This window comes from Trichoderma reesei, assembly GCF_000167675.1.
Source record: "Trichoderma reesei QM6a unplaced genomic scaffold TRIREscaffold_7, whole genome shotgun sequence".
Lineage (NCBI taxonomy): Eukaryota > Fungi > Ascomycota > Sordariomycetes > Hypocreales > Hypocreaceae > Trichoderma > Trichoderma reesei.
The window spans coordinates 58,749-74,328 of record NW_006711154.1 but is presented as its reverse complement, the minus strand read 5'-3'; the positions used below and the strand labels follow the sequence as shown (position 1 = coordinate 74,328).

Here is a 15,580-nt window from a genome sequence, read left to right as displayed (position 1 = left end):
CGGGGGGGTTGACGCCCCGACATCACCCTCTCGCTGCACTTCGTAGCTGTGATCCTAACCTCGATCTCATAACTTGTTGCACGAGGGGAATCAATACTGTTTGTCGCGATAATTCCCATTAGACATTCGACAAGACAGAGAAGTCACGAAGAGGTTTTTTGTTCCAGCACCGGCGGCAAAAGAAAATATCGAACGTAGTATGTATATGCGGCATCTGCGTCCAAACGAGGCCAATGTCCCCCCATCTGCGCTCAAGTGCATCCGCCTCGGCCAACGCAGGGACAACGCCGAGTTTAATGGAGGAGCTTCGGCGAAGTGGGCATCTTTGGCCATTCTTTCGATCGATGGATACTGTAGCTTGGCGAGAGGGGGGCCTGGCCACGCGCGCGAGGTTTCCGGATGCACATTATGGGCTGGCGGGCCTTTTGAATGGAGGTCCATTGCATATCGATGATTTATTGGCGGCGGGGGCCGGGGAGGTCGGAAAGCAGGAGGAGGAGGAGGAGGAGGTTCGGAGATTCGGGTTCGGTGAGAACAAGAGCGTGAACCTTGAGGGAGCAGCAGAAGCGGGGGAGCAGATTCCCGTAGCGAGTTCCTGCATGCTGTCGGGTGGCTAAATTGGGAATGCAAATGGCACGTAGTACTACCTAAGGTACATGTAAATGAAAGCTGCCATACAGTGCATGTCAGGTATGTAGAGGCAAATGCGACGGGTTGAGGGTATACAAGTAACGATGTGACATGGTTGTTGGCTCTTGTTGGTGCCCGCACATGCGAGTGGGTGTTGTCTTATGCATACATGTACTAGGTTGATCTTGGGCTTATTCCTTGAAGCGAAGTTGATGTCTGAGAAAGGATGGATTCTCCTACACGATGACGAAAGGCGGCGAATATTAGCATGAGGACGAATGGAACGATGCGCCGGGGATTTGCTTAGAAGGGATAGATGCGATATAGGGTAGTTGATCGATTGATCTAGGTTTGAGGAGATGTCTTTTGGAAGGCCATTCAATGTTATCTCGTGGGGGATGCGAGAAGGTACATAGCTGCTGAAGCTGAAGCTACCTACCGACCAATACCTCATAGAAACTCAGACTAGCTGATCGTATAAGTTGCAGTTCTCATAAGGTACTTGGGTATCGCTTGATCGATATGGAGTTACAATCTCATATGCCGATGTACACGACTTGTGGTGAGATTTGATATATGAACACAAGTCCATGAGTCCATGATGAAGAGGTGAGAGTGATGGGTGTCAATGACCATCTCTCGGTTATTGAACACCACCTACATCGAGCATAGTTGCATGCCTGAGATGTGGTGACATACCTATGCCTTCGTATGTTTGCGCAAGGAACAATAACTGAGCAACATCTTCAGGATGCCTACATACAGGTTCTGCTTGGTGGACTCAGCAACACCCCGGGGTCAGATGTCGTTCAGCTCGCCCGAATTGTGACATGCTGATAACATAAAGCAGTGGATACTTGTAGGATGCCGTCCGTCCAATTGGGCACAACAAGGACAGTCTGCCGTGTAGTCCTCCCAGTGGAAGTTGCATAGATCAAAGTAAACTTCTTCTAGAATCGACCTAGTCGTACGATGAATCCATCCAGAGACAGGACCCGTTGACACCGACCCGCTCGTTCCTGCATGAGACGCGAGATTTAGATGAATGAAGGGGTATGATGAGCCCGGAGGTGATGTGCTGTCCCATATTGAGCCACAGCCATTATCTGGAAGGTGTTGTTGGAGGTTGTGTTTCGATTGGTGTAGCCGTGTTTGGGGAAATGTTGTGGCGTTGATGTGGTTTGGGGAATTTGAAGCTGGTCCATGGTCACATGTCTAGGATAGTTGTTTCAACACTAGACGTATAAGTCTTGTACTGATATAGAGCATCTCGCGCAATGATCTCGAGATTTAGTTAGGTACAATGACAATTGACAGATGTCGAACGGCCAGCGGAGATGAGGCCGTCACCAGCCTTGTTCAATATCTGTAATAGCAGGGTAAAGGAATGTAAGCGACCCCAATCTTGGCCATCCATTTGACAATCAGCTAAACTCAACTGCAAGAAGTGATTCAATTATTGCCCCAAATACACGAGCGCTGTGTGATGTCGGGAATTGGAGCAGAGCCTAGAATGTACATCTACTCTTGCACTCCGCACTCGTTTTGAACTGTCGATGCAGGAAGTCAAGGTCCAAGCTTTCATCTTCAGCGGCAAGAAGCGGCACGCCGCACCTTTGAACCAACCGACATAACAAATTGGTAGCGGCATGTCAGCTGCAGGATGCTTACGGACTTGATGTTGTTGTTCGAAACTACTAACACAGTATCATCCCAGCCTCGAGCTTCGAGCTTGGGAACCCCTCATCAGCACAAACGGCCAAAGGGGTGCTCTGGAGGCGGGGAAAAGAGGAGATGGAGCCAATCAGTCTTCAATGTGATGAGGTTAGAAAAGACATATTGGAACATGCATGAAGGAAGACGAAACCAAAAGGGCAAATGGTTGGAGCGGCTTGAGGGGAGTTGATTGGCTGCATGTGTAGATTGATACATGTAGGTATCCGGCTCAACTTTTAGGCTCCGTGCATGGCAATTTGTCACGTTCGCGCAGCCTACATACTATTGCAGACAGACAACAGCGACAATGACAATGACAGGTGAGGCCTGGATGGCTGGAGACGAGTATCGAGATTGGAGTACCAGGTAATTGGCGGCAGAAGTACATGATAAAATTGCCTCATCCAGCCGCACGCGATGCGCTCCGTATCGAGGCAAGACCTGCGTCTTGGCCGTGCATTAGCAGGGTGGCATTGCGTGTGAAGGCATGAACCAACAGTCTTGCAGCAGCAAATGCAGTGCGTTTGATAGTCATGGGAAACCCGTGGAGAAGTGGTAGCATTTTGGAGTGCATGCATCAGGACAGCCTGTGATGAAGCGAGTTGCAGCAGTAACAAGCGGTCGATGCTCTCTGCCATAAGGTACGCAAGACATCGACTTACACCGATGAAGCCATGAATAGCCTCAATAATTCACCTCATATCTCACTCACCTACAACACTTGTAGCAAAGATGACACGACTGAGAGCAATGACAACACGACAAAGACATCAGATCACAGCTCCGTTCCCCCGCTCCCAGCGCTAACCAAAGCCCCAGGCCAGGGTCATTCTTCTCCCCCACATCTCCAACACGACCCCGAAATCCCGAGATATGTACGGACCAGCACCGGGTCTCTCTCTGCCCTGTTCGCAACGTCGCCAGAGTTACGTCTTTCTTTCTCGGCTAGATGAAATGCAACCCGTTGATCCCCTTGCCTTCATGACCCCATCCCCACCCTCTTCCACTCTTGCCGTTCTTTTTCCCGGTTGGAAGCCACGGGAAAAACGAAACAGTTGGAGAAAAAAAGAACGAGGTCCAATGGGAGGGAACGAGACCAAGGCGCGGGCCCGTTTTCGGTGGGATGCCGAGTCTGCAGCGAAGAAAGGTGGTTCCCAAAGCCCGAAAGGAGGGCGATGGGGAAAGTGAGGAGTAAGAAAAAAGGAGGATACAGTGACGGAACAGTTACTCGTACGGAAGAGGTAGACAAGTGAGATTGGAGGGGGGGAGCGGCTTTTGAGGCATTACGTACGGAGAGCAGAAAGATGAGGGGCTTGCCTTGGGTTCGCATGTGTCAGTTTGCAGAGCATGACAAAGTGAGAGAGGGGGCAAGCGGAAAGCTGTAGACAAGGCGATTCTGACTTGTGTGAAAGGGGGGCCCGATGCTGCTCTCTTGTCGTCGAGACATAAATATCGGTGCTTGCGACTCTTTGCTTTCTGCTACCGGCTCTCCTTCTTCTACGACTCCAACCCCCCATCTCAAGCCACCCGATTCTCCAACTCTTCCCTATCTTTCTGATAGGAGCCCCCCCCCCTTGCTAATTGCGCAAGCCTCGATCAGAAAAGTAGCAGCCAGCCTCTATCGACGGGATCAGCCCATCCGCCCTCTCCACCCCCCCTGTACCGGCATCTATTTTCCAGCTGTGACTTTCCGAAGCCGGCCACATCATTACGACCTCACACCCGTCTTATATTAACATATATATACACATCATATATATATATATATATAAGCTCTTTTATCGCCCCTCCGAGAAGAGAAACCGTTGAAGAAGAAAACCCAACCAAGGAATCCTCTCCACTCCTCTTCTCTCTTCAACCGCCAAAATGGTATCTTTCCGCCCCATTTCTCGCTCCATCTCTCTCGCCTCGCGAGCTTCCCCTTCTCTCCTGGCCTCTTCGCGCCAGTTTTCCACCTCCCGCGCCTTTGCCGCTCCCAAGCTGGGCGCTTCCTCCTCCTATTCCGCCACGCCGCGCCTGATGCCGTCGTCGTCTACTATCCGCACGCTGACAACCGCCCCCCGCGAAAAGGTCAAAGTCCTCCTCGTCCTCTATGATGGCGGCAAGCACGCCGAAGAAGTGAGTGCAGCTCCGTCTCCTTTTATGTTTTTCTTTTTCTTTCCTTTTTCTATCTGTTGCAATCAATTTGTGTCCTGGTGCTACGAGTCTTGTTTTCTTCTCGGACCTTATTTGTGGGGGCCGCGCATCGCCGTCTCTCGTTACAAAATTCCAGAAAAAGAAACAAAAAAGAGGATTTGAGATTTTGAGCTCAGACCAGCTCTTGGCGATGCTCTGCAGCAAAATGCGGGGAAACCCGAGGCCATGTGGGGGCGAGCTTCAAGCTTCCCGATATGTCACTGTCCATTTTCACATGCGATGCAGCATCATCAGCTTGTCTTGATCAATTCTTCTCTGCTTCTATGCAATTATCAACAATATCCGTCAAACTCCAATGATGACTGACATTCTTCTCTCAACTCTCAATCCAGGTCCCCGCCCTCCTCGGCACCACCCAGAACGAGCTCGGCATCCGCAAGTGGCTCGAGGACCAGGGCCACACGCTGGTGACCACGTCTGACAAGGAGGGCCCCAACTCCAAGTTTGACCAGGAGCTGGTCGACGCCGAAGTCATCATCACCACTCCGTAAGCTGGCTCCCCTCCCCTCTCTCTCTATCCCTCTCTCTTCATCCACTCTAACGTTTTAAAAAAGCTTCCACCCCGGCTACCTCACCGCCGAGCGCCTCGCCAAGGCCAAGAACCTCAAGATCGCCATCACGGCCGGCATCGGCTCCGACCACGTCGACCTCGTCGCCGCCAACAAGACCAACGGCGGCATCACCGTCGCCGAGGTCACCGGCTCCAACGTCGTCTCCGTCGCCGAGCACGTCGTCATGACCATCCTCGTCCTGCTGCGCAACTTCGTCCCCGCCCACGAGCAGGTCGCCCGCGGCGACTGGGACGTGGCCGCCGTCGCCAAGCAGGAGTACGACCTCGAGGGCAAGGTCGTCGGCACCGTCGCCGTCGGCCGCATCGGCGAGCGCGTCCTGCGCCGCCTCAAGCCCTTTGGCTGCAAGGAGCTGCTCTACTTTGACTACCAGGCGCTGTCGCCCGAGAAGGAGGCCGAGATTGGCTGCCGCCGCGTCGACTCCCTCGAGGAGATGCTGGCCCAGTGCGACGTCGTCACCATCAACTGCCCGCTGCACGAGAAGACCAAGGGCCTGTTTAACAAGGAGCTGATTAGCAAGATGAAGAAGGGTGAGCACTTTGATGATATCTTCTTCTTCTTCCCCCCACCCTTATCAACTTCTTCTTCTTCTCCCCCTTTACTAACCACGTCATCCCGTCCAGGCTCATACCTCGTCAACACCGCCCGTGGCGCCATCGTCGTCAAGGAGGACGTCGCCGAGGCCCTCCGCACCGGCCACCTCGCCGGCTACGGAGGCGACGTCTGGTTCCCCCAGCCCGCGCCCCGCGACCACCCGCTGCGCACCGCCGTCAACCCCTTTGGCTACGGCAACGCCATGGTCCCCCACATGTCGGGCACCTCGCTCGACGCCCAGCGCCGCTACGCCGACGGCACAAAGGCCATCCTCGAGAGCTACCTGTCCGGCAGGCACGACTACCGCCCCGAGGACCTCATCGTCTACCAGGGCGACTGGGCCACCAAGTCGTACGGCCAGCGCGACAAGATCAACACTGTCAAGCAGTAAAGATTGTTGACATTTTTTGGGGGGGGGAGTGTTGGAGACGGTGGAAGAATGAGTTGTCTTGAGTATGGGAGTATATGGGTTGGTCTGGCTTGAATAAGGGGAGCAAAACCTCCTAGAGGAAACTTGAAACCTCTTGGGTCAAAACAAGGCAGTTTATGTACATGTATATCACGCTCAAATAATGACGGCGTATAGCAATTGCAACCCTTTTTATTTCTAAATCTCCAGCCCGCAGCAGAATGTCTCTTTTATCATCTTATATAATCATGGCAATGTTCAAACTCAGCCCGTGTTGATGTAAATTTATATGTCTCTTCATTAGCTGACGTATGAGATGCAGAATACTGCTCTGTTTGACAGCCATCACACATGCGTTACATACTCATTCCAGCTCTCATAGCATTCAAGTCATGCCCTTTCCAGCGCCGCCCTTATGCATAATAAGTCATTGACCCCTTTTGAAGCCGTTCCACCCAGCCAAAAGACAGCAATCCCTCATATCGAAGCAGAAACCAACGCGCAAACAAGACATTATAAAAGGTAATGGTGTGCTAGTCTTTTTGACATCATTAAAAAGAAAATGGGCAATCTTCATCACCCCTCCTCGGACATGAGGAATGCATTCAACTCCAGAACCGCCACCACGGCTTCTCGGCATCCCCAGCATCGCCGCCGCTCCTCCTCCTCACGGACCGGTCCCTCCCCCTGATCCGCCAAAAGTACACGGGTATGCCCGCCGCGACAAACGCCACCACAATCATCGTCTGCAGCGGCTGCGCGAACACGGCCCTGCTGAGCAAGAAGAGGCTGACGCAGCAGAAGATGATGGGCGTGGCGATCCACGTCTTGTACGGCCGCTCCAGGTGCGGCTCCTTGACCCGCAGCACGATGAGCCCGAGCACGGTGACGAAGTAAAAGGTGTAGCCGGCGACGCCGTAAAAGGTGACGAGCGTGCTGAACTCGCCCACGATGCAGTAGCCAGATGTGAGCACCGCGTTCAGCAGCAGCGCGTAGACGGGCGTGAAGAAGAGGCCTGCGTCCTCGTCGCCGAAGCAGCTGCGGAACTTCTTGGAGAGCCAGCTGCGGGAGCGCTGCGTCGACAGGCCGTGGTCGCTGTCGGGGCTGCCGCTGCCGACGCCCAGCCGGCCAAAGATGTCGGGGATGTAGCCCTCCTTGCCGGCCACGTAGATGAGGCGGCTGGCCGTAAAGGTGGACGAGTTGAGCGCGCCAAAGCAGCTCGCGCTGACAATGAGCGCAAAGACGAGCGCGCCGGGGGGGCCAAAGACCTTGGACCCGAACATGACGGCGACGGTGTTGGAGGCGTTGATGGATGCCAGGGGCAGCACGAGAAAGTACGACACGTTGGCGAGGACGTACGAGAGGATGACGAGCGGCATGGCCGTGTGGATGACGCGCGGGAGGTCTCTGCTGGGGTTGCGAAACTCGCCAACGACGTAGTTTGTCTGAAGAAGCATGCCGTGTTAGTCTCTTGGAGAACGTCGTGGTGATTACTTGCAGCAACTCACATTGTCCCAGCCGTCATAGGCCCACAGCCCGGCATACAGCGCAATCGCCCAGTTGGACGGATCCGAAGACGTGCCCTTGAACCAATCGTGCGACTTCCACTCGCTGCTCGCCGGCCCCTTGAACGAGAGGCCCGTCACGGCCACCACGATGCCCACAACAGTGACGCCAATCAGCGCGACGAACTTGAGAAACATGAGAAAGTCATTGACCCGCGTGCCGACCCTCGTCGAGACGCAGTTGAGAAACGTCACCACAAAGATGCCCACGAGCGCAACGGCCTTGTTGATCCAGGGGTTGATGGTCTCGGCCTCGGCGCCGATGATGGCCCGGACAAAGTATTCGCCCATGATGATGGCGATGATGGCGGCGCTGCCCGGCTTGAGCACCAGCAGGGCCACCCACGAGAAGAGGAAGCCGGCGAGCTCGCTAAACGTCTTGGCCAGGTACACCTGGGAGCCGCCGTTGAGGGGGATGGCGCCGCCCAGCTCGGCGTACGAGGCGCCGCCGGTCCAGGCCAGGATGCCCGCCACCACCCAGACGATGAGGGCCGCGCCGGGGGACCCCAGCCGGGCGCTGACCTGGCTGGGCGACGAGAAGATGCCGGAGCCGATGATGAGCCCGATGATGAGCGACAGGCCGTTGAGGTACGTCAGCGTCTTGAGCTTCTCGAGCGAGCCGCCGCCCAGGCCGCCGCTGGCCCGCAGGCCGGCAGACGTCGGCGCGCCAATGGGTGCGTATCCGCCCGCGCCCGCCGTCGAGCTCAGCGGGAACAGGTTGCCGGCGAAGTCAAAGGCCGACGAGACCGAGTACGAGCGGCCCAGCCGGCCCCGCGCCGCCGGGTTGCCCTCGTCCAGGGGGTCCTCCTCCTCCACCATGGACAGCCGCCGCGACGACGAGATACTGGGGCGCGACGAGACGTCCGACGCCGCGCCGTCGTAGGCCACGCTGGAGCTGGCCAGCGACGCGAGCTCGAGCGAGTCCCGCGACTGCGATTGTATGGGCATCGTGGGCGCCGGGATCTGCTTCTGTTGCGTGTTGCCCGCCCTTGTTCTGGTTCCCCTTCCTTCTTTCGATTCCTTGCAGTACTGCTTCCCCCTCTTGAATGTTGGCCACCCACGCTGGGGGGGGATTTCACGCTTTTTGAATTGTATCGACCGGCGAGTTTAGCAGAAACAGCCCATGTCGTCCCAAGGCCTGCCTTCTCGAATCGTGGGGATTTGGGGTAATCGTCGTAATCTGGGTATCCGTAGACGACAAGTCGCAAAATCGTAGACACCCAATGGAGGAAAGACGGAAAGGAATGCGCAGTCTCGAGACGAAGCCGCTTCGACGAGCACACAATTCGCAACAGGATATTCGCAATTGAGGTCTCCGATAGTGAAAGAAGCGAACAGGAAGAAATGAGCGATTGAGTGTGTTGTTTCTCTTTAAAACCCCCCCTGAGAATAAAGTAGGTAGAGAGAGAAACAAAGTCGGTGGAAACCCTTGAAATCAGAGAACGTCGAAAACGTGAAGGCGCACACGAGCCGCTGCTTTCCCCTCGTGCCAGGACCAGGATTCAACAGCAAGCAATTGGGTTCCTTCCCCCCCCTTGTTCTACTAAGGTAGGTAAGGTACTGACTGTCCTCCCTTGTTTGCAGCGCTCCAATTGGGCGGCTTTTCCTCCATGCAATTCAATGCTTCAAACATGCTAGTCTAGCGTCGTATTGTCGGTTCTCCTCCATGTTGCTGTTTCTCTCAACGTCTCCTTGCTGACTAAGAGCCGCGGCTTCTAGAACCTTGAACTTGCGACCTCGAACCCTCGCTTTCTACCTATTGTCACTACCTATTGTCGCTTCATGAGCACCTCATCACCACCCACTCCATCATCGCGTCTCTTCCTGGTGTGAGTGAAACAGTAACACTGCACAGCTGGTACAAGAGAACCATGGGCTCCGACGAGTACCAAGTCGTCGGCGGCGGCGCCCTCAAACTCAAAGGCGCAAAGATCACCAAGAAGAAGAAGAAGTCCTCCTCCGCCAAATCCGACCTCGCAAAGAACCTCTCCACCGGCTCCGACAGCAACAGCAGCAGCACCGCGCTCACCAAAACACACGAAGACGATGATGATCTATCCAAAAAGAGATTAAAGAGCCCCGTAGAGGACGATGACAAGAAGGAGAAGAAGAAGACGAACAAGCTTCAAGGGAAACAAGACGGAGAGGACCAGCAGCAAGTCGACGACGAAGACGACGATCCGGTGGTGTACAAGACAGAGGCAGAGCGGCGGTACGAAGAAGCCAGGAAGAAGAGGGTATGGCATTACCTCATTCTCTCCCGACTCTCCTGTCGAGATTTGCTGACCATGTGGCTTTACATTTGAAAAACTGCAGCTTCTCCAAATTGCGCAATCATCCGGCGCGAGACCCGAACTGCTCAAAACACACAAGGAGCGCGTCGAGGAGCTCAACACGTACCTGTCTAGGCTGAGCGAGCATCACGATATGCCCAAGATTGGACCTGGTTAGGGACGCAAGCAAGGTCAGGGCTGTTGGAAAGAGTTGGAAGAGCTACTACATCGTATTGCATGGAATTGGAGTTTTGGGCGTTCCTGTCCCTGGTTGCTGAAATTTAGGTACCTGCTATGTATACCCACCATATCTTTCAAATCAAACTTGACATGTTCACTGAGAAAGCTGCGTTCTCATCATTATCGCGAGACAGATGACTAGAAAAAAGGGAGGTGCGCCTGAAAGTGTGCTGCTTCAATTGCATGCATGATTGCTTCGCTATATAAGCCGAAATACACAATTGTCCCCTTTTGATGCCATATGTGCCAAACAATCATGTTCACAGTTGCCAGGGGCCCTCTCCGTGTAAGGAGCCCCGTCCCAGTCTAAATCCGTTTTGCTGCCAGAGAAAATACAGAGATGCAGATAGAAATGCAGTTGCCCAATCTATGTGTCCGCCGAGTCGGTTGTTGTGATTAAAAAGGAGTGTTTAGGAAGTGGCCGTAGATGTCGTGTGATTAAGTATAAAGGAATGAATGATACGCCGTCGCCAATTCCCCAGCATCGAAACGCTTATGCTTATGCAGATCAAAATAACAAAAACAAAAAAACGAGTGAGGTAGTGAGAAGAAAAGAGAGTGAGAGGACAGGATAGAGATTGTCCGGCTTAAACCATCAGAACAGCACCGGCAAGGAGGCCAATGGCAGCAGGCAGCAGCACCTGGCCGCGGGGGACGGATGCAGCGTTCTGAAGGTCGGGGCTCTTTGATCCATCGGCCTGGCTGGTGGGCAGAACGGCAACCCACGAGGTGGACGTCATCGTGGTGGTGCCGCCATCGGGAAGAGTCCTAGTGTAAGTGTGGAGGACGGGGGCAGACGTCGTCTTGGAACCAGAAGTAATGGTTGTCTTGGGAGTCTCGCTGGCTTCAGCAGTTGTCGAGGTAATGGTGTCATCTGTCAACGCATCTGTTAGCCATGATTGCCGCAACCACAAGTGGAGCGTCTCGCGGCTGCGAGGGTAAGGAAGAAATAGGGCAGCTCCGGCCAACGAATCTTCAGGCAGTTTGCTGCAGCAAGATACCCCAAGTCTCCTTTCTACATCCAGATGGTCCAGCATCCAACTTCTGGGCTGGCATGTCCGTCTCGACAATGTCAAACGACAGCGCGAAAATCTGTGACATACCAGTAGTGGTCTCGGTCGCCGTCGTCGATTCCGGTGGCGGAGTTGAGCTGGGGAGGGAGGAGGTCACAGAGGAAGGGGGCAAAGTATCAGAAGCAGAGGTGGACGCATCCGAAGTAGTAAAAGACGAGGCGATGTCTGACGACAACCTACCAGAAGAGGTGGAGGACTCCGGAGCGGTAGTGGGAGAGGAGGAAGCAGCCGTAGTGGTGATATCTTCACTTGTAGTAGTAGACGTACCAGAAGCAGTAGCAGTGAACTCGGAAGCAGAATCGGTCGTGCTAGGGGCCTGGGAGGTGCTGGGAGCCGCGGTAGTCGAGGGGGCGTTGGTTGTTGTCTGCTCCGCGGCAGTGGTTTGCTCAGCCGTGGTGGATGCAGGCGCAGAGGCCGAGGATGTGTCTGCGGTAGACTCGGCAGTGGTGCTAGCAGGTTCGTCTATGAATGCTAAAGTCAGTTGCTTGGCATCGATTATTTACAGCATCTGTAGGTATGGCACTTACCCGATGAGGTAGAATCAGGAGTAGACGTTTGCTGAGCACTCGTGTCCGAAGGAGTCGGCGTGGACGATGGGGCATCCGTCGTCGACTGAGCGTTTGCATCCGCAGTAGTCGAGGAGTCCGACGCCGACTCCGTGGCCGAGGCGGGCGGAGCAGTGCTTGAAGGGCTGCTGGGGATGGTCGTGTTGCTGTTGCTCGAGCCGTCCTCCTGTCTCTTGGCGATCTGGACAATGGCAGAGGCAACAGAAGGGTCGTTCTCATGGATGGCATCAATGGCTTCGGCGTCCGAGGCAAAGACGCCGTGCTGGTATCTCTCGGGGAGATAGGCATGCAGCAGCCGGTGAAGCAGGTCGGGAGACGTCTTGTCGAGTTCCCCAACCAACTCGCTGCTGGCCCCGTGAGCCTTGGCCACGGCCATCTTGGAGTTCCTGTGGCAGTCGACGAAGCCGGGTCGAGCCGTCGCCACGCCCAGGCCGAGGACGAAGCCGACGGCGACGATGACAAGTGCCCGCCTAAGGTAAACCATCTTGCTCTTGCGTGGAGTCGTCTGGGTTAGTTGCTGCTGATGTCCGGTCTGCTTCTCTCCTTGGTCGCTCCTCAGAAGTCCAGCCTCTAGGTGGCCGTCACGGTCACTGTAGCCCATGGGAGCCATGAGTGCGGATAATATACCGGACTGTCTCACGACGAGGACGAATGAGGGGGCGTTTGAGAGAGAGTGAGTGATGTGCGGTTGCCGTGTAGCTGCAGGCAGGGCAGGGCAGAGCAGGGGGTGTCTTGAAGGTTACGAGACTGGACGGATGCGAGACGCACGCCACCACAAAGCGGAGAGGCTTTTCTGGCTTCGACCAGCCGGACCCGAGACGTCTAGCAAGAGAGTTCTGAAGTGAATGCGGGTCCTGAGTCTTCTCTCCGGAGCTTCACTGCTCGTCTGGAAGTCTCCTCTTGGGCTTGGGGGCAAATCTGGGGCAGCGAGATGCAGCTGAGGTCCACGTTTGCCCGTCTTGGCTCAGCCAGTCAGATCGATCGAGCTGCTTGCTGTCTTGGGCCAACGGAGACGAATAGTTGGCAGTGAGAAGTCGGGAGTACAAGTCCGTATGCGTACGGTAGAGGCAACAGATTGTAGATACCTAGGTAGTATGCAGGCGAGGGAGGAGAGGGAAAAGTGTGGTGGAAGAAGAGACGGCGGTTCCTCGACGGCGGAAAAGTATAAGTTTGGGGGGGCTGTGGTCTGGTGGAGAGCGAGGAGGCCGGAGTCACTGGGCTTGCATAAAGCCCAACACAGGAGGTTGTTCCTTGTTGCGTTCCTTGCTGTGAAGATAAGAAGGATCAAGGATAAGGGACTCTGATAGTACGACAGTAGATAGGTAATGGCAATGGCGACGGTAGTACCAGAGAGAACAGAGAGCAATGGATGCCTGTCGTCCGTATCGGCGGCCGTGCGACTCAACCGCGTCGCCTGTATCACCAGTTCTGCGTGCTGCTGCTATCCATGGATACGAGGTTCCCGGTTCCCAGCCTCAGCCCACCCCGTGCCTTCAGCTGCCATGGCATGGCAAGGACGGCATCAATGACAGCTCACAGCAATGCAAGGACCAGGGCGATAGCAAGGCAGGCAGCTTATCCATCGCCAATGTCCATGCGTCATTATTAGCGGGCAGCAGCGGGACGCATGGGCTGGCTGGACCGGGTTGAGGGCCAATATTGCCAGACGCAAGCCGGCTGCTGTCTCTGACTGGCCGGCAGCGGCTGCGTGCTTGGGCCTTGGGAGAGCTCTAGCGGCCACTAGGCGGGCTGCAGGGGGGGAAGAGAAGCCGATGGGGGAGAGATGGATTGGATGCAGATGGGCTCTGATGGGGGCAGACGGGGGGAGCCTTTGCCGGGACCATGACGAGGTTTCAGTCGAGCAGCTGCAGAGCGGCTGGTTTGCAAGCCATCGTCAGTGCTTTCTGTTGTTAGCGCTGGGGGGGAGCTTGCGCGAGTCAATGAGGAACAACTACGAAGGATTCATTCAATGTCTGGCGCCCTGACGTGATACAATCCAGCCCGGATCCCGTCCATCAAGGGAGGAGGCTGCAAAGGGGGGGCGCACAGCCGTTGAAACAGTGAGTGAGTGGTGAAGCAGCAGCAGCCAATTGAGTCGACGGATTCCATCAGATTCATTGGCCCAGAGCTTCATTCCAGCGGCAAACCAGGCGGCACAGGTAACGCCACGTCATGGCCCTTGTTCCTGTTTTTAGCTCGGGTCGAGCATGGCTCTGGTCGGGTTTCTTTCTGAGGCTATCCATCCCATTGTTGATTCGCCCCATGCGGCGTCGATTTCGACAACTGGCAACCGAACCGCCTCTTGGCGCTATTATCAACACCAGCAGAACACAGAGCGAGACTCGCCGATATCACCAGAGTGCTCTGTTCACCAGAGGATCACGTCTCGGAGCAATTGCTGAATCCCTCCCGCTCACCCTACCAGACGGACGCAGACGCAGAGACACATGCCGTTTGGGGCCATGGATGAGATTACTACTGTACTGTACTCGTATGGCAACGCCTCACCTCGGCGCCGTTTCACGAGCTTTGACCCCATCTCTCCGCCCGTCTTACTGGGGGCTGGGCCAAGATTCTGTTTACTCTTCGCTCGCGCACAGGGCAAATCCACTTGCCGGCAGGACAGCGTCGCCACCCTCCGGCGATTCGACGTCAATGACTAGCATGATGCCGGCGGCTAGGCTACAAACCGCCGCTTGGTTGAGATCCCGACTGGCTAAAAGCATCCCAAGACACACAGAGCTTCGGAGAAAACTTGGCTGCCCGATCTCTGTTGTATCGCCTCGGCATCAACCGTCGGGGACTGGCGATGCTTGTCTGGTTCTTGCCCTCGTCACATATCAGACAACATAGGGAGCCCCTCCTTGTGTTCTCTTCTCGGATCCTTTTTCTCTTGGATGTCGGATCCTTTTTTTTTTCTTTCCTTTGGGTGCCGTATCCTTATTTAGCAGATGCTGGTGGCGGAGCCGTCGCTCCGCCGTGGTGGCTGCTCGTACGAAGCACCTGCATGCATGTACGAAGTGGCATCCCCGTCTCCTGGTGAGACTCCGTGGCCGTCATGGTCATATATCACCCTTTCCGCCGTGCCATTGTGTCCAGACAGCACAAAACAAATGGTTGCGCGTACTGTACGGCGATGATGAGTCCCTGTCAATGGTTTCTCTTCCAGAACATACGGAGCAATTACAACTGCTTTGCCTCGATTTGGGTCCTGCGCGAATCGCCTTTGCATCTGTTCGTCGACCAAAGGCGTGGCGTGATCTCGATCCACAGGCTGCTTCGTCGCCCTCGGTGCCGGCTTTCCCGCTGCTGACCTGTGCATCGTATCGTAGGTACTCGTACTTTGTGACCGCGTACAAAGCACCAACCCTCTCTTGCACACCCACAGCCGGGGGATCATGGACAGGAGAGGCAAACAGGACAGGACAGGACAGGACAGGCCCTGCTGTCCATGGCTGCGAAAACGGGGCGGTGTAACCCCTTTGCGAGACAACAACTCCTTGACCGCATCATCTCGTAACCATGATCTCGTTTCCAGGCGCTCAACAAGCAGACCGATGCGGATGCGACCAAGATTCAGATGTGAACATGTCCTGCGAACTACGAGTATTCCTGTTACTAGCAGTACTGCTACCTCCCAGCTGCGTGGGTTACTTGTTCCTCGTTATTCTCCGCGGGATCGCCCCGAAGCGGTATCCCGTATCATGAAGGAAAAGAAGAAGCTAGCAGTTTCTGCTAAGACGGCAATT

At 55.2% G+C, this 15,580-nt stretch overlaps 4 protein-coding genes across 4 annotated transcripts; 2 read left to right on the top strand and 2 right to left on the bottom strand.

Annotated features, from left to right (window-relative positions):
- The first annotated feature begins 3,904 nt into the window (after nt 1-3,904).
- fdh1 (formate dehydrogenase) lies at nt 3,905-6,251 on the top strand. Its single transcript, XM_006964571.1, has 5 exons — nt 3,905-4,215; nt 4,417-4,464; nt 4,875-5,029; nt 5,097-5,641; nt 5,735-6,251. The coding sequence occupies exons 1-5, from the start codon at nt 4,213-4,215 to the stop codon at nt 6,094-6,096; spliced, it is 1,113 nt and encodes a 370-aa protein (XP_006964633.1). The 5' UTR covers nt 3,905-4,212; the 3' UTR covers nt 6,097-6,251.
- A 468-nt stretch (nt 6,252-6,719) lies between these two features.
- Nucleotides 6,720-8,627, bottom strand: TRIREDRAFT_60551 (amino acid transporter; the record flags this gene model as incomplete). The annotated part of the gene is made up of 2 exons (XM_006964387.1): nt 6,720-7,559; nt 7,623-8,627. The coding sequence occupies 2 exons, from the start codon at nt 8,625-8,627 to the stop codon at nt 6,720-6,722; spliced, it is 1,845 nt and encodes a 614-aa protein (XP_006964449.1).
- A 923-nt stretch (nt 8,628-9,550) lies between these two features.
- Nucleotides 9,551-10,227, top strand: TRIREDRAFT_121297 (uncharacterized protein; the record flags this gene model as incomplete). Its single annotated transcript, XM_006964570.1, has 3 exons — nt 9,551-9,760; nt 9,827-9,916; nt 9,996-10,227. 3 exons carry the CDS (start codon nt 9,551-9,553, stop codon nt 10,128-10,130), a joined length of 435 nt encoding a protein of 144 aa, XP_006964632.1. The 3' UTR covers nt 10,131-10,227.
- A 552-nt stretch (nt 10,228-10,779) lies between these two features.
- TRIREDRAFT_106223 (uncharacterized protein) lies at nt 10,780-12,315 on the bottom strand (the record flags this gene model as incomplete). Its single annotated transcript, XM_006964386.1, has 3 exons — nt 10,780-11,066; nt 11,296-11,508; nt 11,793-12,315. 3 exons carry the CDS (start codon nt 12,313-12,315, stop codon nt 10,780-10,782), a joined length of 1,023 nt encoding a protein of 340 aa, XP_006964448.1.
- Between the last annotated feature and the right edge of the window lie 3,265 nt (nt 12,316-15,580).

Coding starts and splice junctions, on each gene's coding strand:
- fdh1 (XM_006964571.1), top strand. Junction 5,030..5,096: donor GAAGTCATCATCACCACTCC/GTAAGCTGGCTC, acceptor GTTTTAAAAAAG/CTTCCACCCCGGCTACCTCA. Junction 5,642..5,734: donor GATTAGCAAGATGAAGAAGG/GTGAGCACTTTG, acceptor CATCCCGTCCAG/GCTCATACCTCGTCAACACC.